The sequence below is a fragment of the Phyllobates terribilis genome, unplaced genomic scaffold (assembly GCF_046119375.1).
Source record: "Phyllobates terribilis strain yellow unplaced genomic scaffold, ASM4611937v1 Scaffold_11__3_contigs__length_659146591, whole genome shotgun sequence".
In the NCBI taxonomy this organism is placed as follows: Eukaryota; Metazoa; Chordata; class Amphibia; order Anura; family Dendrobatidae; genus Phyllobates; species Phyllobates terribilis.
The window spans coordinates 336800043-336826953 of NW_027362771.1; the positions used below are offsets into that span (position 1 = coordinate 336800043).

Consider the following 26911-nt stretch of genomic DNA (forward strand, 5'->3'; position numbering starts at 1 on the left):
TCTCTTGACAGGAAAAACACACTGGCAAAAACGCATGTTTTTGGTACAGATTTTTTCGCACTCATTAATATGAGTGAAATCTGCAGCAAAAACGCAGAAAGAATTGACATGCTCCAGATTTTAAGTCTTCACCAAATCTACAAGTCAAAAATAAGCAACCTGTGCATGAGACTTCAGGAACCTCATTCACTTTGCTGGAATCATAAAACCCTTCAGGTTTTGTGACAAATCTGCGCAGAAAAAAAAGCAACAAATTTGCAACGTGTACACAAGCCCTTAGGCTATGTTCACACATTTTTTATGCGTTTTTAATGCAAATTTCAGCTACATTTTACAGTACCAGCAAAGTCTATGAGATTCCAGAAATGTCATGCACACACTTTGGTTTTTGTTTGATCAGTATTTTGTGCTTTGCATGGTTTTTTGCAGAATAGAGCATGTCACTTCTTTCAGCGTTTTTCATACATTAAAAGTAATGGATAGTGAAAAAACGCTGAAAAAAGGTCTAGTGTGAACATAGCTATCAGGTTTTGCTGCGTTTTTAGTGAAAAAAGCGAGTACAACAGGATGAGAAACTCATTTATTTTTGTGATTTTACCATCTTGTCTTGGTCACTTGAGATGGCAGCTTGGATTAGAACAGTTTAATTAAATTAGTGATGTGTTCATAGTAAACATTGGCTGAGCTAGTTGTGAGACTGAATACCTGTGGCCCAGGGAGGTGTGAAATTGAACAATGACCTACAAACTGAAAGCACTGCCAGTGTCTTAAGTAAACTGTTCCTGAACAATTCACCTCCCCCCGCTGTTGCATTTGAAATTCTGGTTAATATGGTTTCACACGTGTTTTGCATTGGTGACCTGTGTTCATGCTTATGTGATGGAAGCAAAGTTAAACTTTGGGATCCTGAATAAACACAACAAAACCTGCGTTTTTGACGCAGCTTCTTTCCTGCCAAGAGATCAGGTTTTGCTGCAGAAAAAAAACGCAATGTGTGAACATAGGCTATTTTTCCATATCCCCCCTCAAAAGCAGAAAAGGAGGAGATGGTGGTGATGAGGGCTGTGAGCAGGCGCTAGCTACACAGATAATACACTGACACCCAAAGATAGTGTTAAAGGGAATCTGTCACTACCTGGGACGTACGCAACCTATTAATATGGGCATACAGGTGATAGGACTAGATTAACATTTCTACCTGTATGCCTCATATTAATGGTCTTGCCGTGTTGAAATCTTATATTTTTAGGTTAATGATTCTTTCCAGGCCCCAGGGCGTAGGGGGGCCCGGAAAGAATCCCCACCTCCTCTCTTCATTATAATAGTACCCCCCTCCCCTGGATGTCACAGTGTCCTGTGACGTACAGTTACGGAGCTGTAATCCCACGCCCAGATTCCCTTTAAATTTATATTATGTAAAAATTAGGCATGATTAGTAAATCCACCCCAGTGTTTTTGTGAAAACATGCACTAAACTGCTTAATCGTCAAACTTTTTCAATGTGAAAGAAGAACAAATAATGAAAATTAAATCCAAAGTAACCAGTGTGTTGGTTTGTGCATGTATAATTTGGTACTTCTCCAATAGTGGATTAATACCTGAACAAACAAAAAGCTTCCTTACAAGGGAGAAATAGATCTCTCAGTATGTGTATAGAGTTACGTAGCTCAGAAACTGTATTTAGGAACAGTGGCAGAAACAATCTTGAATCTCTGTTTTAACCACACAAGGAAGAACTAAGTCTGGTATACACTGCTGCACAATCCACAAGCAGAACAAGCTGCCAGAACATAAAACAGGCTGCTTAATATTCTGTCCACTTGCTCCTGCAGTGTACTCCATTCAGAGTTAGCTTTCACCTTTCTGCAAAGCTTGAGATGAAAGAACACAATCTGTCGCATTACAACATTGAAGGGGGAGGGGATTTGGAAGGCCTTTAGTTATTTTACAGGCAGGAAGAAATAGCCTGTAAAAACAAGAGGTAAAACACAGTACTATTAGAGATCAATTTCAAATCCAATATTAAATATTACAATTTGTAAGCGTAACAAACTTTTTAAGATTAAATACAAATAAAAAAAATAGTCCACATAACTTTTCCAAAATGGCATATACCTTACATCTAACATTTTCTCTCAGAAAATAGGAAGAAGTGACAATAACATTGTAATAAAATGATCATGCTAAAAAAAAAAAAAAAAAAGTAAATCATAAGATAGCACAGAGAGTAGAAGTACTCTGACTCTTAAATTTAGCAGTCAAAAGGTTAAGAAATCTACAGAGAGCCAATGCCACCAAGATCAAAATACAAACGGGACCTATAGTAAAGACAGTGATAGAACAAAACAGTCTAAACGCTATAAAGACCGTTCACTCAAAAAGACATGAAACATGAAAATACAAAACTGTTACTGGATTTATCTGAAGAGCTGTAATGCAGGCTAAAAGAAAAAGCAAGTTAGATCATAAAAGTCAAACATAGAAGTAAACACAGCACACAATAAAATACCAAGAATGGAACCGGGAAAGACAAATAATGGAGCATATTTCTGCATCAAGAGTCCTCTTTTCCAATTCCTGACATAAGAAAGCAGCAGTAGAAACAAGCTTCTAAAGACTACGCATGGTAAGAGGTCAAAGGGTCAAAAACACGAGACAACAAGATGGTTTATCAAGGATCTCGGGTGGTGGGTTTGTGAGGAAAACGGGGCACACACAGTTTCACTAGAGCTCATCTAGCTACTACAAATCCACTACGAGACGGGAGGAGGGTGACTCACTCTGTAGGACGCTTACGGTGGCCTGGGCTCGAATCCATGTTATTGCTGGGTTTTGTCTCAGGTCATTTCTTCGGGGGTCGTTGCTTGCCCGGCACTCATAGGTGCCAGAATCTTCCAGTGTCAGACGAGTTATTCTCAGAACACTCACACAATTTGTGCCTGTGGCTGTGTTAATGGTGACTCGGCGCTTCCTTGCACCATCCCACAGCTGTTTGAAAGACTCAACCCGGTTGACTTCAGCATACCACCATTGGATTTCTGGCGTGGGGATGCCAGCCACATCACAGTACAGTTCAAAGGCATCCCCTGTTAGTTTAGTTTCTGACATTGGCGACTTGACAAACCCAGCTATGGTTAGAGGGGTTTGGCAGAGAGGCAGCAATGGGCCAGTGGAAAGAAAAGGATAAGGCGTAGAAAGAAAAAGAAAGAAAAGATAAAGCAAATAAGAATGCAGATAAACAAAAGATTATATAGATTGCTTTTAGCATGACTTGCAGTTTAGGTGGGGAAGAAAAAAGGTGAAAAAATAGAAGAAGTTCTATAGAGGTACATGTCAGAACAAAAAGTGTACCAGGTTTTAACATTCTATGTTCCATTATCAACAACTTAAAAGTATCTAGTCTCCTACAAGTTGTAGATTAAAGGGAAAAAAAAAAGTACTGACCTAATGTGTCCATTTAGTAGTACAATATTCAAGAACAACTGTAGGATCATGTAGAGACAGGTATGCTATACTCACATGCAATAGTATCATTACCAACAGAAATTACTGCTCTAAGCATAATATTAGGTTAAGTTCCTACGATGAGTTTTTGATGCTGCGTAGCTGTGCAAGAACCGCAGAGCTTTAGAATTCTAGCAAAGTGAACAGGACTAGAAATCTCATGCCGCTGTGCTCCACCCCCCGCACACTGTGTAAACTGACCTGCAGAGCGTTTTTGAAATCGGCATCCTGTCGATTTCCCCTGCGGGTACGATGAGTTTTAATTTCAGATTTTCCCCCCATAAATTTGAATTCGATGTGGAAAACCCATAGGTAAAAAAAAAAAACACATGCGTTTTTAGCATGTTTCCACGGAAAATGCACTAAAACCACATGTAATTCACACGACTATCAAAGTTTTGTCAAAGCCAAATATCAGTAAGTATGAAAAAAAGCAGCTTAAATTTAAGCAAAGAGACAAAAACGGGATAGGCCAAAAATGCATATAAAAAAAATAAATCAACTAAAAAAAAAAATAAAAAAAAATGAAAATAATGCAAGTAACCCAATTTACCTAAATTGGTGCAGAAAATTGGCAACATAAAAATCTCAAATACTCATCGTGGAAACGTACCGTTAGGCTGTGTGCCCACGATGCGTTTTCGTTGCGGACTTGCAGCGTGGAAATGCTCCAGAAACGCATTGCATGCCTTATCCCATGACTTCCTATGACATTCTGCAAGTTCTGTGCACATGGTCAGGATTTTTTCTGCCTGGATTTTACTCGCAGAAAAAATACGGACATGACCAATTCTTGTGCGTTTCTGCATGTGTATTTGCCAACACAATGCATTGGAAAAACGCATGGCAAATCCGCATTTAAAAACCGCATGCGTTTTTCTGCCAAGGAGATGCAGAAATGCTCAGGAAAATTTCTGCATCGTGGGCACTAAGGCTATGTGCCCACGAAGCAGAAAATTTCTGCAGCGTTTCTGCATTTCTTTGGCAGTAAAAACACGTGCGGATTGGACTTGCGTTTTTCAAATGCATTGAGTAGTCAAATCCGCGTGCGGAAACGCACAAATAATGGACATGCTGCGGATTTTTCTGCACAGAAAATACGCTGCGGAAAATTACGCAGCATGGGCACAGAACATGCGGATTTTCATTGGGGACCATGGGGCACGTATTACCAAGCGTTTTTAAAGCGTTTCCGCTGCGGAAATTCCGCATCAAAAACGCATAGTGGGCATGCAGCCTTAAAGTGTATAATTCAGTGAATTAAATAAATTAAAAGGAAAACCCATCTGCGTTCATAGCAATATAGAAGCATTTATGCAAGTACAAAATTCAGTCATTTTAGGAGGAAGGACACTTGCACCAACAGGCACATACACCCATCAGGCGGTCTGCAATGGTTTCCTTTTTTACTTTTGCTAAAATTCTGAAACCATCTTGAGGCAACACTTGCTAGCACTGAATTTACAACAGATTCTCCCGGAGTACAGTTCCCTGGGCTATCACCCCCCACCGTCTAGGAGCCTTTTCTGAACCTCCAGCCTGCCCTGCATTGCAGCATCCTTTGCAGCTGCCCACCAGCTCCTTAGATTAGCTGCACATTCACGCACAACCCCACTAATGCTTTGATTGCCGAGCTGTAATCTGGTAATGAAGGGCTGGCACAGTGAGCATGATCAAGCACAACACTTATTTAGCAAGGAACAACCCTGACACACACACAAACAACAATTACAATAAAACTGCACAACACGGAGACGCACAAGAAATATTTCACAAATTAATGTGCCAAGTGCAATTATGAAAATAGAAATTAAGAAGTGGGTGTGCCATTTCTTACACTGCCAATACAAATTCAGATCTGCAGCTTGAGAAATGCTCTTCAAGGAAAAAAAAATCTTTAAAATGCAAGTTCATTCGGTCATACTTTATGGTTTATTTTCTTGTAAAGAAAAGTTAAAAGTTACTTTAACATCAGCTACAAATCCGCAAAAGCAGGCAGAAAGAGTACATATTAATCACCTGCTTTCCATCGCCTGTACAGGCTGTTTACTTCTTGTGAAATTATATTTTTAGAGCATTTCTGTGGGCTGCTGTAAAGATGATTAGCTTGTCAAAACCCCAGGTTGCCGTAGCAACTGTCTTTGGTAGTGCTTAAGGTGGCCCAATTTTTAATATGCTTACTTTTAATACAGCACAACAATGTGATTATTAATTTGGCATGAAGACGTAATGTGAGTATGGTCGTGTTTTACAATACCCATAGAGTTTTTGTACATAAAGCTAGCTATTTCTGCTTTATAGCTCTGCCCAAGCCCTCGTGCACACAGCCATATTATGCAACCATGTCATAGAGATCCATAATCCCACGGCCACAGAATTAGATGGCAACATACAGTGCCATATGTGTGCACAGTATTTTACTCTAAGGGACACAGTTCTGAATTTTTTATATAATACAAATTCTGTGACAAAAAAAACCTCACACATTGTGGCTTACTTTGCCATGTATTATAATTATCATAATAGCACCAACATATCCTGCAGCGCTTTACAGACAAATGCCTTGCAAATGTTGCCCTTTATGGGATTTGAACATAGGACCCCTAGTCCAATTGAAAAGCAGTTTTCTATTGGACAAGACTGATGGACAGGTTTAGTGACATGCTCCTCCACAAGCAGCCATTGTATGGACTGAAGAACTGTGCAGTCGGTGAGGAAAGCTGCAGTAACAAGAGAAGAAGAACCTGTCATATCTGTAGAAGGCCGATTTCACATGTCCTGATTTTTCTGGTACCAGAAAAACCCGTACCGGAGATATCTGTGTCCGTGTGTGGCAACTGTGTGCCACATCTGGAGCTGAAAGCTGCCCTCATCATTGTCCCTTGTTTGTGCTGTTATCAGCACAAGCAAGGGACAATGTTAGGAGTAGTAGTCTGCTCCCACAATGTCCATTTGTAAAAATAAGAATAAAATAAAATCCTTATACTCACCTGTCTGGAGATGTCCCCCGCTGTAATCCTCTGACCGCTGATGCCGGGGAGAATGAGCAGCTCCAGCGAGCGGGGCCCTGCACTAAGCGGGGCTCACTGAGTGACAGGACACCAGTACTGAATCCAGCACAGCTCTGGGGCCCGCTCCAGCTGGAGCGGCTCATTCTCCCCAGCATCAGCGGTCAGAGGATTAAAGCGGGGGACATCTCCGAACAAGTATAAGGATTTTATTATTTTCTTATTTTTTACACTGCGGGAACCGACTGCTACAACACTGTCTCTTGCTCGTGCTGATCAGAACACGAGCAAGGAACAATGATGATGGCAGCGTTCAACACCCGGCGCTAAGGAACAGTACTAACTGTACACTGATTTCCAGGCACCAGTACGTCTCACACTGATGACACACAGATGTCATCCGTGTGTGTTTTCAGCGTAGGACATTTTGCGGACCGCGCGTGTAAAAAACGGACATGTCTACGTGTGGAATCACACTGACATGTGCGCAGACCCATATATTTGAATGGGTCTGCATGCCTCAGTGTTTCCAGTACTTGTGGAAAATGTCACTACACGTACCGGACACACTGATGTGTAAAAGAGTCCTAATAAAGTAATAACGTCGCTAACTCTTAACCCATTCTGCAGCCAGCAGCTATAAGAGGCCAAAGGTGCAACATTTTTAAATGAAATACAATTGAAAAAATTATATTTAGCATATATTTAAAAAAAAAAAAATCCACAAAAGGGGCAAACCATACAGAGAATAAGGCGCAAATACTTAAGAGACACTAAAAAAGGAGGACATTACTCTAGTAAAGTGGAGAAACTACAAAGATGAATTGGGGCCTTTATGTAATGTTGTATAAGGTCTCCGCTTCCAGAACTGCTGTTGGCATGAGCCATAGGTGAACGTACAGAAAGGTTACACACAAGAAATTATTTCTGTCCAAAGACTCAATATGATTTTGCAAGCTCTTGTCAGGATTCACATGACCAATATTTTGTTACAAAGAACAAGTATGCTATACTTGCACTTCTGTATATATTTTGCCTCTATTTATAACATGTACAGTACAGACCAAAAGTTTGGACACAATTTCTCATTTAAATATTTTTCTGTATTTTCATGACTATGAAAATTGTACATTCACACTGAAGGCGTCAAAACTATGAATTAACACATGTGGAATTATATACTTAACAAAAAAGTGTGAAACAACTGAATATATGTCTTATATTCTAGGTTCTTCAAAGTAGCCACCTTTTGCTTTGATGACTGCTTTGCACACTCTTGGCATTCTCTTGATGAGCTTCAAGAGGTAGTCACAGGAAATGGTTTTCACTTCACAGGTGTGCCCTGTCAGGTTTAATAAGTGAGATTTCTTGCCTTATAAATGGGGTTGGGACCATCAGTTGTGTTGTGCAGAAGTCTGGTGGATACACAGCTGATAGTCCTACTGAATAGACTGTTAGAATTTGTATTATGGCAAGAAAAAAGCAGCTAAGTAAAGAAAAACGAGTGGCAATCATTACTTTAAGAAATGAAGGTCAGTCAGTTCGAAAAATTGGGCAAACTTTGAATGTGTTCCCAAGTGCAGTTGCAAAAACTATCAAGCGCTACAAAGAAACTGGCTCACATGAGGACCGCCCCAGGAAAGGAAGACCAAGAGTCACCTCTGCTTCTGAGGATAAGTTTATCCGAGTCACCAGCCTCAGAAATAGCAGGTTAACAGCAGCTCAGATTAGCGACCAGGTCAATGCCACACAGAGTTCTAGCAGCAGACACATCTCTACAACAACTGTTAAGAGGAGACTTTGTGCAGCAGGCCTTCATGGTAAAATAGCTGCTAGGAAACCACTGCTAAGGACAGGCAACAAGCAGAAGAGACTTGTTTGGGCTAAAGAACACAAGGAATGGACATTAGACCAGTGGAAATCTGAGCTTTGGTCTGATAAGTCCAAATTTGAGATCTTTGGTTCCAACCACCGTGTCTTTGTGCGACGCAGAAAAAGTGAACGGATGGACTCTACATGCCTGGTTCCCACCATGAAGCATGAAGGAGGAGGTGTGATGGTGTGGGGGTGCTTTGCTGGTGACACTGTTGGGGATTTATTCAAAATTGAAGGCATACTGAACCAGCATGGCTACCACAGCATCTTGCAGCGGCATGCTATTCCATCTGGTTTGCGTTTAGTTGGACCATAATTTATTGACAATGACCCCAAACACACCTTCAGGCTGTGTAAGGGCTATTTGACCAAGAAGGAGAGTGATGGGGTGACCTGGCCTCCACAGTCACCAGACCTGAACCCAATCAAGATGGTTTGGGGTGAGCTGGACCGCAGAGTGAAGGCAAAAGGGCCAACAAGTGCTAAGCATCTCTGGGAACTCCTTCAAGATTGTTGGAAGACCATTTCCGGTGACTACCTCTTGAAGCTCATCAAGAGAATGCCAAGAGTGTGCAAAGCAGTCATCAAAGCAAAAGGTGGCTACTTTGAAGAACCTAGAATATAAGACATATATTCAGTTGTTTCACACTTTTTTGTTAAGAATATAATTCCACATGTGTTAATTCATAGTTTTGATGCCTTCAGTGTGAATGTACAATTTTCAAAGTCATGAAAATACAGAAAAATCTTTAAATGAGAAGGTGTGTCCAAACTTTTGGTCTGTACTGTATATCGTGGGCAGGGTCCTCGCTCCTCCTGTACCAGTTGCCGCCACATTTTGTTCAAGATTATTGTAACTGTTTTTGTATGTATACCCCCTTTTTCACATGTAAAGCACCATGGAATAAATGGCGCTATAACAATAAATATTATTATTATGGATGTCAGGAACAATAGTTCACTACATTAGTTATCAATTCATTAGGGTATATAAACTAGAAATATCACATTTTTTAAAGGAGACTTTTTATTGTACAGATTATGTTGTTCCTGCCCTTTAGTTCTACCCAACCTCTGCCCTGTGTGTTCACATACAGTAAACCGATGACTGAGGAGTAAATATTACAGCTTGTGCTTGGAGTCCCAGCATACCAAAGCTCAAGCTAAAGGTGGTCCCCCTTTAGTAACCAGGTGAAGTCTAGTGGATATGGTAATTAGATATGTTGCAAGCATGCAGCACATTTCTAAAGCTTAAACGGAATCTGTCAGCAGGTTTTTGCTGCCTCATCTGAGAGCAGCCTGATGTAGGGAAAGATACCCTGATTCCAGCAATGTATCACTTAGATTACTGGGTGTAGCAGTTGTGACACAATCAGAGCTATTGAATTTAGAATGAAGAAGCTGCCCCCGCCCCCACCAGGCTCTCAGTGTACATTGTCTATAGTCAGTGAGCTAACTAGTTGCCAGCTAGGCAATGTTAATCTCTTTGTGATAAATCCTTCACAACTCGTAAACAGCAAGCATTTTGACAAATGGCATCCATGAATTCTGTGTTTCAGGCTGTGTGCCCACTATGCGTTTTTCAAGCGTTTTTGACGCAGAAAACGCTTAAAAAATGCTTGGCAATACGTGCCACATGGTCCCCAATGATAATCCGCATGTGCTGTGCACATGCTGCGGAAATTTCCTCTGCGGATCAACATTGCGGAAAAATCCGCAGCATGTCCATTATTTTTGTGGACACGCGGTGTAATTGCCGCCATTGACTTGCATTGAATCGCTTAATATCCGCATGAGTACATGTGCACATGCGGATATTAAGCGATTCAATGTGCAGACGGTACCCGGGTCTGGAGAAGAGGAGACTCTCATCCAGACCCGGGTACCATAGTTGTTAAAAAATAAATAAATAAAAAAATCAACATTATACTCACCTTCCGATGTCCCCCGGTCTCCTGTATGATGCGTCCTGGCTCCCCGGTGGCTCGCGATGGTGTAAAAGGACCTTTCATGACGTCATTTAGTCATGTGACAGGCCACGCGACCGCTAACGTCGGCGGTCGCGTGACCTGTCACATGACTAAATGACATCATGAAAGGTCATTTTACACCACCGCGAGCTGCCCAAGACACCGAACGCACCGGAGAGAAGACCGCGGGCCATCAGAAGGTGAGTATAATGTTGATTTTTTACCATTTTTATTCTTTTTTTTTAACTATTAACTTGTTCATACTATATGAATCCATGCCGGTTGCATGGATTTATATAGTGTGACCAAGTTGTCAAGCACTTTTCCAAGTGATGCTAAAATCGCTTGGAAAATCGCTCGATAACCTGCATGCAGAAATGCATGCAAAAACGCTTGACAAACGATTCTACCTGGCAGGAGAAACGCATGTAAAATCCACATGCGTTTTTCCTGCCAGAGAGATGCAGAAAAAAATCAGCAGCATTTCTGCATCGTGGGTAGTTAGCCTCAGCCTCCATCTCCTGCTGTCTTCAGATTACATAGAAAAAACCTGTTGACAGATTCCCTTTAAGTAATATTTCCTAGTTCAATCACGTCATGACTATTTTATGCTTTTTTTTTTTTTTTTTTAAAGAAATTTGTTATTTTAAACTGTTAATATTCACTGTCAAATTTTTTAAAAAATGACACTTTATACATCCTTTTCTTTTAGGCCTCATTCAGACATTAGTGTCCTCTCGGTGATTCCACAAATAGAACACATACCCATTATAGTATACGGGGCTGTTCACATATCTATGCTTTTTTGCAGAACATAGAAAATGAGCCTCTCCCATGATTTTTACATCAACGCCACAGATAAAAAGTACCAATACAAGTCTATGGGATTGTAAAAATCACATGCAGCACACAAATGTCATCAGTGTATAGTCCATGAGTAACATTGTAATGAATAGAACTTCAGTAATATATTTATCCATATATGAAAATCACTGGTGAAACAGCGACGGTAAGAACAGGCACACAGACCAAACACTGATGAAAATCAGATCTGAAACACTGATACTATTTTTTGCGTACATGATAAAATCACAGACATCTGAGTCAGGCCTTTTGGATACGTATATCAGAATTTAGACAATGTATACATGGATGTTCAATCAGTATCCTGTCTACAAGAAATAAAAACACAAAAGCAACAAAGTGAAGCCCCCCATACACGATAGATGCTCGGCCAGCAGCTCTCTTTTCAGTCCCTTATACACAAACGCTTGCCCGAGTGCTCCTGTGTTCTCTAGGAGAGCTGCTGCCCATGTTAGTCTAATGTGTATGGGGGCCAAGAGTTTTTGTTCACAAGTTGTGTTCAAGTTTCAGTTTTTTACGGTGATTATAGCAACAGTTTTTGCAAAATATATAAATAAAATATGACCATGATTTGTAAATATACCACTAACCAACGTATTGTAGACTTACACTGTTCTACATATTTTCTTAAGTTGTCATGCTCAGTTATGAAATGAGCCATTTCTTAATGATTGTGACCTCCTGAATTCAGATCTGACCATGAAAATTTTTAGTTGGCCCTTGCTTCTATGATCAGAGTTTTAGGTATAGTATAATTAATGCATAAAAGTTTCAGTACTTTGAAACTATTTTTGAAAATATAAATATGCAGAATATTTTCTATGCCAATTTTCTGATATTTATTTAAAGGAAACTTAGCAACAATTCAAATAACTAAAACATGTCTAAACATTATTGCGAATTATAACTAGTTACAGAAATTGCGCTACAAAATTCGGTCCTCATTCAGCGACAACTCTTTTTTGCTTCATTCTTGTACTCCTGCATTGGATCATCTCTTTCTGTTGTCCAACAGTAATCTGTAAGCATTGATGGATTCTATTTTCCTTGATCTCTTTTCTCCATAGCAGCAATATCTTGATGAAATCTCACTGTGCTCGTCGCTCACTGCTCTGCAATTTGGTAGAAAAAAAAAGTCTAGATGCGAATGTAAGAAATGAATCTTTAAGGATATGTTACAGCCAAGATCCTTATATGTTCTGAGGAGATTTTCCACCAACTCTTCATAGTTATCTGCTCTTGAGTTTCCCAAATAATTAGTTACCACTAATGCAAATGCTACACATGCATCCTTTTCCTTGTCCTGCAAGAGAAACTCCTCATCTTGAAATAGCTTACGAATCTGAGGTCCAATAAAGACTTCTTCCTTTATCTTTGCTACATTCAAAAATAGAATTTTATCAATGAGATACTTGAATGCTTTTTCATTTTTATCTATTGCCTTTACAAAGTTCTTCATTAGGTCCAACTTGATATGCAATGGTGGTAACAAAGTCTTGTGTGGGTCAACAAGTGCTGAATGCAGGACATGTTTACACCCTGGCTGAAGTGAATGTCGAAGAGGCCAGTCTTTTTTATTGTAGTGATATTCACTTGCACAACCATCCCGCTCACACAGAAAGCAACAGTACTTTGTGTATCCACCCTGGAGACCAAGTAAGAGGGCAACCATTTTTAAGTCACCACAAACGTTGGTCATAGTTCAGGCACCTCAACAACTGTTTCATGTTGTCATAAGTTTCTTTCATTTGGACTGCATAACCAACTGGAATTGAAGGTAGCGCATTGCCATTATGCAGCAAGACTGCTTTTAGGCTTGTTTTGGAAGAATCGATGAAGAGCCTCCATTCCTCTGGATTATGACCTATTTTCACAGCTTGCAATAAACTGTTGATGTTGTTCCATGCCACAAGATCGCCCTCCATGAAGACGTATTGGACAAGATAGTCGGAGGAAAATTAAATATCCATAAAGACATCTCCAGAAAGGGGACATACTCCTCCCACAATGAACATATGGGGAAGAGGGAAAACGAACTATAGCTGGAGAAGAGCTGACACTCCAACCTCCTTTTGAAGTGGGATTAATTAAAGCCAGGGAGAGATCAACTAATTAAAACAACTTTTGTAGACAGATCTCCTGCTGTGGACAGGTGATTAAAACAGGATATCTGCTGGGGAAAAGACAGGCTTTGAAATCTGTTTACGCAGGGGAGGAGAAGTGCAGAGGCCGCCTTTGTTCCAAGGAAAAAGCATCCTGGGTTCAAATGATGTGGCCGAGAGTGTTCCAGCCTTTGCGTCTCCGTTGTCCAGATATCAATATTGGGGTTTTTCCGATATTTATGGGATATAGATTTTCTGTTTCGTAGCGAAGGGACAGATAGGATGCATTCACTCACATCACCATGAGGCCACTAAAACCCCTCCAACTTAACAGTCCGACAGATGATGCAAACCAGGCTATGTTTGATCTCCATGTAAAGGTAAAATCTTGATAAAAAATAGGAGATAAATATCTACCGCCTGGAACTTTCAGGGGCGAAAATATCCTGCAAGTAGAGGGTTTCATAAAATTTTAACAGGCCCAGCCCATCCCATCCCGCAATCCATCCCCACATGAGCTCATCTAGGAAAGGTATGTGGGCGTAACTTTGAGCTAATAAAAAGCAGTACTTGGGTTTGGGCCACTTGTCAGTTTTTGGAAGACAGTTAGCGGAGGGAAGCACTCTGATTGGGAAAATGCACAGAACCACAGCGAAGTTCTGAGTCATTTCGGTGGCCAGATTTAGTAATTCTCTTTCGTTATTCCTTTTTAAATTTTATATATTGTATTGTTTACTCTCATTTTCTTTCATCTGGTATATTTTTTGATTTTTATAAACACTGCATAGCTTTCTGGATAAAATATATAAATTTAATAGCTCTGTTCCTTTTGCTCTGTAATCCACACCCCTGGAGCCATTCGTTGCATGTAACAGGTGTCCAATTGGCCTGTATTATTATTATAGCGCCATTTATTCCATGATGCTTTACATGTGAAAAATGGATATACATAGCATGTATGAACGACTGCTGGTGGCAGCTAGTAGTTCTTTTGGTATTGTGAAGCAGGCAGTGACCGTACAGGGAAGGGGGGTGGGGAGGGTATATAAGCTCACTGTTGGTTCCCCAATAACCAGCCTTGTAGTGGAAGCAAACTCAGTTTTGTCCATTACTTATTAGCCAAATGCATAATTGTCCTAACGATTGGAGGCAGCAGAGTTGCATTCACTTGACATACTGGTGGCAGCGGTGGGATCTGTGTGATCTCTCCGATGTCATCTGTGACAAAGTGTTTACAGTGGTGGGGTATGCGTGACCCCTCCCCCCCAGCTTTGTATCCTTGACAAAGATTTTGTTGCGGAACAAAGAAATCCAAACATCGCTCACTAGCAGATTCCACTGCTGTAGCCTGGAACCTAAAGCCCCCGTCACACTAAGCGAGATCGCTGCAGTCACAAGTTTTGTGACGCAACAGCGACCTCAGCAGCGATCTCGCTACAATTGACACATAGCAGCGACCATGCCCCTGCTGTGAGATCGCTGGTCGTGTCGAAATGGCCTGGACCATTTTTTGATCGTTGGAAGTCCAGCTGGGTAGCAAGTATCGGTGTGTTTGACACCTTACCAACGACCTCGTTGGCGACTCAGAACTGAGACACATAGGCGTGCATTTGCGTTGCATCGTTATACAGATCGTTACGGGTCGCCGTATCGTTGCTGCGTCGTTGGGAAGATCTGACTGTTTGACATCTCACCAACAACACAGCGACGCAGCAACGATCCCTGCCAGGTCGTATAGTTGTCCGGATCGCTGTAGCGTCGCTAAGTGTGACGGTACCTTAACAGCTCAGCCTTACTCTTCGGCAGATCCAAATGTCTAACAAATCAGTTCACTTTGTTATAAGGTGTGGTTCAGTTGAGGTTGCTGACAAAGTCTGGATCCTGAGAGGAAGATGATTCATGACACCAAACACCCACTTCCTCACTTGACTCATCTGATAAGGTTTCTGGTGCTTTTGGAACCGGCAGTTCTTCTGTATGTGGTACTGGGCATATTGCAGATGGAATGTTTGGATACTGTAAAGTTCACCTCTTCCTTGAAATTTCTTTCCTAATGGGGGGGGGGGCACGCAGAAATGGCAAATGGTTTTGTAATCAGTTGGCCCCATGCCGATATCATTGGGACTGAAAAAGACAGATTGCCTCTTCCCATGCAACCAATAGGTAAGATGTAAAGCACATCTATTGCAGCATATGTGTGGAACTCAGCTCATGTCCTGATCCCCTATTCTGCAGCCAAACTACATGTTGTAGGCTTTCCTTATCATGGTAGTCAAGTTTCACCTTTGTGACGCAAAAGTGACTGCTCAGCATATGTAGCAAAAACACTATCTGCTTTGTTAATGCAAGAATGAAGCATAACTGAAAAAACAAACATGTCAATATGCTAAGAAACTAATCTAAAAAATCCTAAAACTTTATACCTTACACAGAGAGCATTTATAAAAGTAGTTCATGCAACTGTAATTAGGATTAAGTCATCGGAGCCGAGTTGGCATTTCTTGATAGAATACGGAAGGCTCAATAGACTAAATAGATTATGTAATAGGCTAGCTACCAGGTCTGTCGGGAGTCGTGGAGTCAGAGTACTGTGGCCATTTTGGTGCAGTCGGTATAAAATGGACTGACTCCTAAAATATATAATAAATTGGGTACAGTAGTACATGCTGTAAAGTTTTTTCATAAAAATAAAGTTATGAAATGTCTCTTCTATTCCTGATCGAAGGATCTAGGCTTTTAGTTGACATGAATCTCTGCTGTACTTTATGTACATGCTCAGTACTGAGACAGGGCTGTGGAGTTGGAGTCGGGAGTCGTGGTTTGGCTTACCGACTCCACAGCCCTGCTAGCTACTAACAATGCAATAATGATGAAATAGTAAAGACTCATTTCTTCTATAAGCCAGCATGAAAGGCATCATAAGTATTTGCAATCTCCTCGGCATCTTAAAAATTAGAACCAAATTAGCAAATTTAAGAATCATATTCGTTTTCAGCACCACAAAATCAGTTAAGTTCCACTGTTTTAGTCTCTGAACCAATTTGGCTGTAGAACAGTTAGTACCAAATATAAAGAGAAAACCATGCTCAACACAGAGCTAAATATAAGTCCTCGTCAGATGGCTTAAATGACTTGATTCTTGTTACCAAGGCTCAGAGTCAAAGCCGTTCCCTTTCTAAGCCCACAAAAAGTTAATAAAAGATTGTGGATTTCTGGCAGCCAGCTGGACTATGGATAATACCCTGTGTTTCACTTTCCAGCTCTTGAATCAGAGCCAGCTAAACAGTAAAGCAGGCACCTTGCCTGCCCTTGAGAAAAGAGTAGGGGGTTGGCGGTGTTTTAATAATATGTGCTTATGAAGTTTAATCTGCAAATCCAACACATTTGTGATATTTTCACAGTACCTCTGAAAATACAGTAAGCCTTCAATGCCTCGTGTGTATCGTATGCCAAATGAAACACTGACAAAATATCATAAAACTTAATCTTACCCACATTAATCAAAGTGAAAGGAATGAACCCATACAATGCTGAGAAGTTGCATGTGTGCAAGCAAGTAGCAATGAAAAGTGTGCACAACTGTGGGATTCACCTGATACACAGCATTGGTCATCAAAAGGTTTTGTTTTATTTCTAAAACCCTACTGGCAAAATGTGAAAAATGTCTACAGGTTTTGTTTTTTTAGGTGTTGTGGGGGGAGATGGTACTGCATATTTTCACATTCACAACATGCCTTGTTCTCCAGTGAATTGTTAGCAGACTTTACGTTTGGTACTGCAAAGTTTTAACAAATGTCAAGGTTCCAATGTACGTTCACTGGGTGTGGCCACAGACCAGCTCTTAAGGTACCGTCACACTTAGCGATGCTACAGCGATCCCGACAACGATACCACCTGGCAGGGATCGTTGCTGCGTCGCTATGTGGTCGCTGGTGAGATGTTAAACAGTCAGATCTTCCCAACGATGCAGCAACGATACGGCGACCCGTAGCGACCTGTATAACGATGTCGGAGGTCGTTGGGACCCTGTCACATAGCAGCTACTCTGACGATTCAGACCTCGATGAGGGACGACTTCTCAGTTCTGAGTTGCCAACGAGGTCGTTGGTAAGGTGTCAAACACACCGATGCACTGCTACCCAGCGGAACCTCAAAGATCAAAAAATGGTCCAGGCCATTTCGACACGACCAGCGATCTCACAGCAGGGGCCTGGTCGCTGCTACGTATCAAACGTAGCAAGATCGCTGCAGAGGTCGCTGTTGCGTCACAAAATTTGTGACTCAGCAGCGATCTCGCTTAGTGTGACGGGGGCTTGCCTACACATGGCACAATTGCTGCAGATTATGAGTCAAGGTTTGCAGACAGAAAATCTGCAGAATACAATAGCAGCAGCAAAACAAATCTCATCAGCGTGCTAGATAAATTTTAGGTGCAGAATTTGGGTCCCAATTTTACAATTTATTTAATTTTAACTTTATGTCATGAACAGCACAGACACATACTTTTGCTGCAATATCCAAGGGAGGTGGGGGAGGGGAGAGTAGTGGTCTACTAAAGTATATTTAACAGTCTCGCAATATACTAAAGTATGCAAATAAGTTGGAGTTCTAATTTAAGCAACAAAAAAAAAAAGCTATGCAGAGAAATTTCCATTAAAATGAACCTGTCTCATGTTCCCAAATGCTATTAACCTGCAGATATAAGGTTAATATCGGCAGGTTAATAGCATTACAATGCAGTCTGGCTGCCATACTCAAGAGTGCGGCTACCTGGAGTAAATGAACTTTATTCCTCCCAGGAACCATACACTTTCAGTCACAGCTTAGTATACAGTTAGAAGTGGCTGTAACCACGTTTCGGCATTTTGACTGACAGCCAGATCAGTAGCGCATCAGTGCAGAGCCAGTTGTCAGCCAAAGTGCTGGGGCATGCCTACAGCCACCGCTTACAATACTCTGGTTGGTGACTGCAGCTAATCCAGCATGTATGTATGAATGAAAGCCGGAGACTCCCAAGACAAAGCTCTTTTTTTTTTTTTTTACCAAGTACCGCACTTTCAGTGCAGCGGTCAGGCATCTTACCAATTCTTTTACCTTGCAGATTAACCAGATATCTGATGTGACCTGTTCCCTTTCCAAGGGATTTCCAAGTGTCCCATATGAGACCCATTCTGTTTTTTTCATTAAAGCGCACCTGTCAGCAGGATTGTGCTTAGTAAACCGCATACACTGTCTGGTGGGCGACATTACACTGAGTAAAATGATACCTTTGATGATGAACTCCGTCCAGTGGTTCTTTTATAATCTTTATTTTCAGTTCTGCCATAATGATATGCTCGTGCTTCGGGACGGTGATAGCTAACCAACCTACAACTATCCTTCTATACGATGACGTTAAAGGGAGCCTGTCATGTGAAGAAAAGATGCTACTGCGCATGCCGCAGAGGCTATATTGGGGGATGTAAATTTTCACTTTTGAAAAGAAATTACACAGGCTACATTTAAAACAGTAGGCAGGTCACTGAAAACACAGTGACCTGTCAGAGGCCAGAGATAGGCATACATAATGAGAGCACCAGCTACAGCCAATCCCTAAAGTCCCACCCCAGACCACAAGCATATCATTATGGCAGAACTGAAAATAAAGATTATAAAACCACCGGACAGATTTCATCATCAAAGGTATCATTTTACTCAGTGTAACGGTGCCCACCTGACAGTGTATGTGGTTTACTAAGCACAATCCTGCTAACAGGTGCGCTTTAAGCACAAATTCTGACATGGCTTATCAGTCAAGGTTCCTTAAGTGCATTTGATGGCATGTTGTACCCAAATATTTCTTCAAAGTTTACATTAATATTTACTGTGAGCTAACACATTAATGCATGTTCATCACATATCCACAAGATAGGTGACAAACATATGATCATTGAGGTGCTCCACCAATCACTAGAATGGGGATCCAGGGCTTCTGATCTGGAGGAGTTTGAATAAAGCAGTGGTCATTCATGAGCACTACCACTCCATTCAACGCACATGGGACTGGTAGAAACGGCCAAACGCTGTACTCTGCCATCTCAGACTTTCCCATAGACATGAAATAGACTGGCAGTGTGCATGCATGATAACCATACTAATCAAGCTTCTCCAGAAAGAGGACTGTGTAGGGGTGCAAGAAGTTGGAATTCCAATACATGCATAATCAAAATTTTTATGAGCTTAAGGATTGCTGATGTAAAAATAGAGGGACAGCATTTTTAAACAATACATACATAAAAATACTAAAAAAAAAAAAAAATTAAAAACACTGGATTCTCCTCTATTTTGCGTCATGTTTTATTGTTTATTACCACTTAATATATGTAATCATAGAAGCATGCACTTTTTTTTCTGCAAAGCTCACATGTATCAGCACAATTAACTGATCTTAATTATTTTTTACTAGTGGTTTAATAATCTACTTTATAATGATTCTGTCTATATACATTAACCAATCTAAGGCGACAGTGCAACAGCCTGAAAGAATGATGGGTATTATACAGACAGATTGTCTGTTTGAACGTTACCCCTTAGATACTGGTCTGACGCCTCTCACCCAGCCAAACCAGCACTCACACTTTGTGTTTTGGGGTACTGCCCCTCGTCAGTGCAGTGTCTGCAAATTGAGTTTCTGGCTTACATCCCAAGTTATGTGATAAGGCCCCTTATATCTATTGAATGACATTCAAAATACTGTTAACCCCCAATTTTCATTCTTGTGCTTTAGTTTTTTCCCTCCCCTACTCCTAAGAATCATATTTTTTTTCCAACAGACATACAAAGGATGGTCTTTTGAGGGAAGATTTATAGTTTTAAATGATACCATATAATGTACTGAAAAAAAAGAAGGGAAAAATGCAAATGGAGTTGAAATGGTTTTAAAAAAAAAAGTTTTGGGGGTCTTTTTACAACATTTTGTGCAGTAGAAAATTCATTGCATCCAGATTTTTCAAGTCAGTAGGATTGCCAAACTTTTTTTTTTTTTTTTTTTTTTTAGTAAATTTTAGCATAAAGAAAAAAATTGGTGTGTGTGTCCACATTTTGATACCTGTAATTTTTTTTTATTTTTAGTTTTCGGTCGATAGAGCTGTGTGAACCTTTATTTTAGCATATCGAACCTGTTTTTATTGGAACCATTTTGGGATACATGTGACATTTTGATTGTTTATTCCATTTTTGGAGTGTGATAACTGAAAATCTAATTTTAATAGACTGTGCTTTTACAGAAACTCATATGAAACATGTTTATTTTTTTTTAATCGCTTTAAATTTGGATAAAAAAAAAAAGGAGATTTAAATTAGAAGTTATTAATACATTTTTTTTCATTAACTTACACTTGTTCTAGTCCTCCCTAGGAAACAGGAACCTATGATTGCTTTATTGCTTCTACATTAGTAATGCAGTATATAGCAAAAATGATGAAGCCCCACCAAAGGCTGGGAATCATGGGAGTACAAAGATAGTGGTGATGGAGACCATTTAAACGCTACTGTCAGATCAATAGTGACATCCAAATGGTTAAACAGAAGTGATCAGACCTAGCTCTGGTCACTGTTAGAGGCAGGTGCTGGCTTTGTTATTAATTATTGGGAATGAACTCCGGTCTTGGGTCCATTTCCTTAGGGTATGGTCACACAGGGCTTTTTTGGTGCGTTTTTTTCTGCAGGAAAACCTGCTCTTGTGCGTACATAAAACCCTTAAAAACTAGTATTTTTTGATACATTAAAAAAAAAAGAGAAAGACACCTAGAAAAACCCCATAGGGCAACACATCAAAAACAAACCAATCTGAGTAGTCAGACTAATATACTAGTAAATTAATCCATCAACCAACATGTTCTCCCTTAACCCTTAAGAATCGAGCCACTTTGTAGGTTAATGACCAGGCCAACTTTTACAATTCTGACCACTGTCACTTTATGAGGTAATACCTCTGGAACGCTTCAACGGATCCCGCTGATTCTGAGATTGTTTTTTCATGACATTGTACTTCATGATTGTGGTAAAATTTCTTCTATATGATTTGCGTTTATTTGTGAAAAAATAAACGGAAATGTGGCAAAAATTTTAAAAATGTCACAATTTTCAAACGTTGACTTTATGCCCTTAAATCAGAGCGTTATGTCAGACAAAATAGTTAATAAATAACATTTCCAACATGTCTACTTTACATCAGCACAATTTCTGAAACCATTCTTTTTGTTAGGAGGTTAAAAGGTGATCAGCGAATTCTGATTTCTACAACAAAATCTTTTTTTTTTTTTGGGGGGGGGGACCACATCACATTAGAATACCCAAAAGTGACACCATTCTAAAAACTGTATCCCTCAAGGTGCTCAAAACCACATTCAAGAAGTTTATTAACCCTTCAGGTGCTTCACAGGAACTGAGGCAATGTGGAAGGAGAAAATGAACATTTAACTTTTTTTTCACAAAAAATGGACCCCCAAAACTGAAGTTCTGAAATTTCTCCTGAGTACGCCGATACCCCACGTGTGGACGAAAACCACTGTTTGGGCACACGGCAGGGCCCGGAATGGAAGGAACATCATTTAACTTTTTCAACGCAAAATAGGCTGGAATAGAGAGCGGATGCCATGTCGCGTTTGGAGAGCCCCTGATGTGCCAAAACAGTGGAAACCCCCCAATTTAGAAATAAGACCCTTTAAGGAACTTCTATAGATGTGTGGTCAGCACCTTGAACCCCCAAGGTGCTTCACAGTAGTTTATAAAGTAGAGCCGTAGAAATATTTAAAAAAAAAAAAAAAAAAAAAAAAAAAAAAAAAAAAAACACATTTTTTCCACAAAAATTATCTTTTAGACCCAAATTTTTTTTTCACAAGGGAAGCAGGAGAAAAAAAGACCCCAAAATTGCTGTGCAATTTCTCCTTAGTGTACTAATACCCCATGTGTGTGGGAAAATACTTTTGAGGCACAGTGCAAAGCTCAGAAGTAAAGAAGCGCCATATTGGAGTTCAGTTGCTGGACTGGTTTGCGGGTGCCATGTTATATTGGCAGAGCCCCTGAGGTGCCAGAAGAACAGAACTACACCTCTCAATGAATTAATCTAGGGGTGCAGTGATCATATTGTCACCACAGGTGTGTCACAAAATTTTATACCATTGGGCAGTGAAGAAAAAATAATTACATTTTTACCACAAAAATGTTGTTTTAGCACGAGATTTTACATTTTCATAAGGAAAAATAGGTAAAAATGGCACCAAAACTTGTCACACAATTTCTGCTGAACGTGGCAATAATACATATGTGGCTGTACAGTACTGCTTAGCCACACGACGAGACTCAGGTGGGACTGAGCGCTATTTGCATCCTGGAGTGCAGATTTTGTTAGAATAGTTTGCAGACTCCATATACAGAGCCCCTAAGTGCTAAAAGAGCTGAATCACCCCCTCAAGTAACCCCATTTTGGAAATTAAACCCTGCCAAACATGTGGACACTAAATCTGGTTTAGGCACACTGGGGCTCAGAAGGGAGGAGGGCTGCAGTGACTATTTTGTAACATCCACGCCATGCTTTTTTTTCTGAAGAATTGCAAATATGCCCATATATTGTGCCCCTATACATTGCAGTGGTCTCATACATTGTGCCCAGCTTGTGCTTCTGGCGATACGCACCCCGTAAATTGTTAAGTGCCCTCTCCCCACTACAATAATGTCAAACATGTGGCCGCTTAATGCAGTTTAGGCACAGTGAGGCTCAGAAGGAGGGGGCATTTGGATTTGGGAGCGCAGAATTCGCTGGATTTCTCTGGGGGGGGGGGGGGGGGCGGGCGAGGAACTATTTCCCTTTTCCAGAGCCTTTGTATTACCAGTAACGTGGAAGCCCCTATATTTCTTTTGATAGATGACAGACCTGAGTGGGGATTTGTTTTTGTTTTTTCGTGGATTGAGTTGAAGCTTTTATTGGGAACATTTTACATAATACTTTGGATCACATTTATCCTGTGCTCTGTGCTGACCACTTATATCAGGGTTTCCATCTGAATCTCCGAGTGACGCGATTCAGGTGATGAAACCCCCGAGGGATCCGTTCACTGTAATGAGGCAGCAGAGTTACTCTGGACTGTCTGGCCTCGGTTCAGCGTTGTCCTTTTCAGAAGTGCACAAAACTGTGGCCAACGGCACTTTTATGCACGCCTAATAAAAAGACGGATACCGTCGCATCATAGGCCAGACTGCATCCACAGTGCCTCCATCTTCCTCATTATAGGGAATCTTACACAGAAACCCCAGTGTAAGCGCTCAGCGCAGAGCACAGGATAAATGTGAGCCGAGCCTTAGGCTGTGTGCTCACGATGCAGAAATGCTCCGGATTTTTCCTGAGCGTTTCTGCATCTCCCTGGCAGAAAAAAAATGCATGCACATTTTACATGCGTTTTTTCTGCAAGGGACAAGCGTTTGTAAAGCGTTTTTATCATGCAATTTCGCATGCTTTTGTCAAGCGCTTTTCCAAGCGATTTTAGCATCACTTGGAAAAGTGCCTGAAAGTTGGTCACACAGTATAAATCCATGCAACCGGAATGGATTTATATTGTGTGACCAACATAATGTAAAAAAAAAAAAAAAAAAAAAAAAGAATTACAACGTAAAAAATAACCTTATACTCTCCTTTCCAGCGGCCTCGGTCTGCTCCCGGCATTGCTGCTGGCTCCGTGGCGGGTACCGGTAATGTAAAAGGACCTTCCATGACGTCAGCGGTCATGTGACAGGTCCTTTTACATTACCGGTACCCGCCACGGAGCCAGCAGCAATGCCGGGAGCAGGTGGGGGCCATGGGAAGGTGAGTATAAGGCTATTTTTTATTTTAATTATTTTTTTACTTACAGGTACTATGGTACCCGGGTCTGGAGGAGAGTCTCCTTTTCTCCAGACCCGGGTACCATCCGTGCATTAATCGCATAAGATCCGCATGACTACACGTAGTCATGCGGATCTTATGCGATCCAATGCAAGTCAACCTTTGTGTGCACATAGCCTTTCTGCGATCTTTGGGAGGCAGAATGAACAAAACAACATCATGTGAAGAATTGGTTTTATTTTTTACGCCATTCTTCGCAGGATATAAGTGATTAGACTACCTTAGTTTTCTGGTCGGTGCAATCACAGCAATACCAGATTTATATCAGGTTATGTTTGGCTGCTGTCACACTAAAAGACGCTATTTATTGCACATTGCCATATTTTGAGAGCTATAAGTTTTCCATATTTCTGCCAAGAGTCACGTAACGGTTTGTTTTTTTGCGGGACAAGTTGACTTTTTTTGGTACCATTTTTTGGTCACGACATTTTTTGATCGCTTTCTATTCAGATTTTTGGGGAGGCACAATGAACACAAAACAGCAATTCAGTAATATGGGCGGGGGTGGATTTTTTATGCCGTTCCGCGTGTGGTAAAATTGATAAGACAACTTTATTATTCGGGTCAGTATGATTACAGCAATACCACATTTATATACTATGTTTTGTTGCTTTTACACAAAAACTTTTAGAAAAAAAATTGTTTTTGCAAAGCTTTATTCTGAGCTATAACTTTTTAATTTTTCCACTAATGGAGCTGTATGGCCGCTTGTTTTCAGCGATACCATTTTTATTTATATTTGTCTTTTTGATATTGTTTTATTCCACTTTTCTCAATACGCCTTCCACGACAGCATTGGAGGATGTTGTCCATGCCCTATTGGGGGACAGGAACATAGAGAGTTTAAAAGCCCCTCCCCACCGTCAATCCCCAGTGTTTTCAGTCCCCCTTGGGGCATGGAGAGATCCTGCAGTGCTGTCGGGCCGGCAGGGCAGCGCTGTATTTTTACCTGTGTTGCCGGGCAGTGGTCGGTCGGGGTGCTCCCTCCTTCCTCCATGCTGCTCCCCTCTTGGGACCACCCTGGCTTCCTGCGCCCCACAGAGGGTAATGCTAGCCAGGGGACCGTTTATGCCAGAGGCTGCTCCTGCTCTCCGGAATCTCCTCTTTCCTGGCGGCCTGGGGAGCGCAGGCATCCCCGCTCGCGCGCCGGAAATGGCGTCGCCGCGGGCCCTGCCGCGCCGGCCTGAGCGTTCCACGCTGAGATGTCTGGTGGAGCGCTTGTGAGCCGACGGGGGGCTTGGGCACGCGCGCGCCGGGTGACGTCACTGCGGGTCCCATCGCTCCGGCGGGGCGTTCCACGTGGGACGCTGAATGTTTGTCCAGGACCATCAAGGCCCATACCAACCCTGGATTGGCCCTTAAAGTGACCAGAAAGTGGAGGTGACTGAGGTCCCTTGCTGGGAGGAACGTTTTTTTTATTTAAAACCCGCCTGAAGACACCAAAAGGTAAGGCTATTCCCACCATATTCCCACTATGTTAGGTGACAGGTCCAGTACCCCTGCATCTGCAGAGCCCAGCATGCCCTCGGCTACAGTGAGTAGTACCTGGGTGGTCACTATGGGGTTCTCTCAGCCTCCTTTTTTAAGATTACACTAGATCTCCCCTCCTTCTATTCACATGGGTTCCCTTCTCTTCCCCTTTCTTAGGAAGACAAGGCCCCCCGCTTCTAAGAAGGATAAAGACCAGCCCCGTAGATGTGGCATCTGTACAAAAAAGCTGTGTCCTCATCCTATAAGAAGAAGCTGTGTTAGCCCCGTAAGGATAAAATAATTAGAGAAGAAAACCCCTCACTGATCGAGGAGCTCAGATCACTCGTTAAACAGGAGGTCCAGGTTGTTAGACAGGAGGTCCAAGCTTCCTTTGCTGCCCTACCTGTCTATTCCTCGTCCAGGCCCTCCCCCCCAAGAAGAGAAAAATTCAAGAATTCGATTCAGATGTGGTCTCTATGGATGCTAGTAGCTCAGCCTCTGATGATTTTGAGGAATTGGCATCCGTAGGGCCTGCCAAAAAAGTAGAAACCGGTAGATATTTTTCCTCGGACAGCTTAGAGGAACTACTGGACGCAGTTAGAGGCACCATGGGGCTGGAGGAAGTGGAGGTTTCCTGTTCTGTTCAGGACGAGATGTTTAGGGGCCTTAAAACAAAAAAGCAGACTGGTTTTCCAGTCCATGAGGTAATTGGAGATCTCATCCGACAGGAATGGGAATCCCTGGAAAATCGTCTCACCACCCCTTCGGTATTAAAACATAGGTTTCGGTTAGAGGGTGAAGGATTTGAGTGGGAAGTCCCTAAGGTGGACATCCAGGTGGCTAGGGTAGTGCGGAAAACCTCACTTCCCTTTGAGGACTTGTCCCAATTAAAGGATCCTTTGGACCGCAAAATGGAAAGTATCCTTAAAAAATCATGGGAAACCTCCTCTGCCTCTCAGTCAATATTTCCTTGACTTGTGTGGCCAGATCCCTCTTCAAATGGCTGACCCAACTGGAGGAACATCTGTCTCAGGGCACGTCCAGGGCAGACCTGCTTGACTCCATCCCTCTCCTTCAATAAGCCACAGGTTTCTTAGCGGACGCCTCGGCTGAGTCAGTCCGGATCGCGGCCAGAGCAGCTGTCCTGTCCAATACTGCTCGCCGTGCACTATAGCTCAAAACATGGAGTGGGGACGTCAC

The 26911-nt window shown here is 41.5% G+C and overlaps 1 protein-coding gene across 1 annotated transcript in view; it reads right to left on the reverse strand.

Annotated features, from left to right (window-relative positions):
• Positions 1 to 26911, reverse strand: part of NPTN (neuroplastin) — a 101705-nt gene that overhangs the window by 59696 nt on the left and 15098 nt on the right. Inside the window, exon 2 of the mRNA XM_073652762.1 lies at positions 2781 to 3128. Within this exon, the coding sequence (XP_073508863.1) occupies positions 2781 to 3128 (348 nt within the window). The remainder of the gene's footprint in view (positions 1 to 2780; positions 3129 to 26911) is intronic.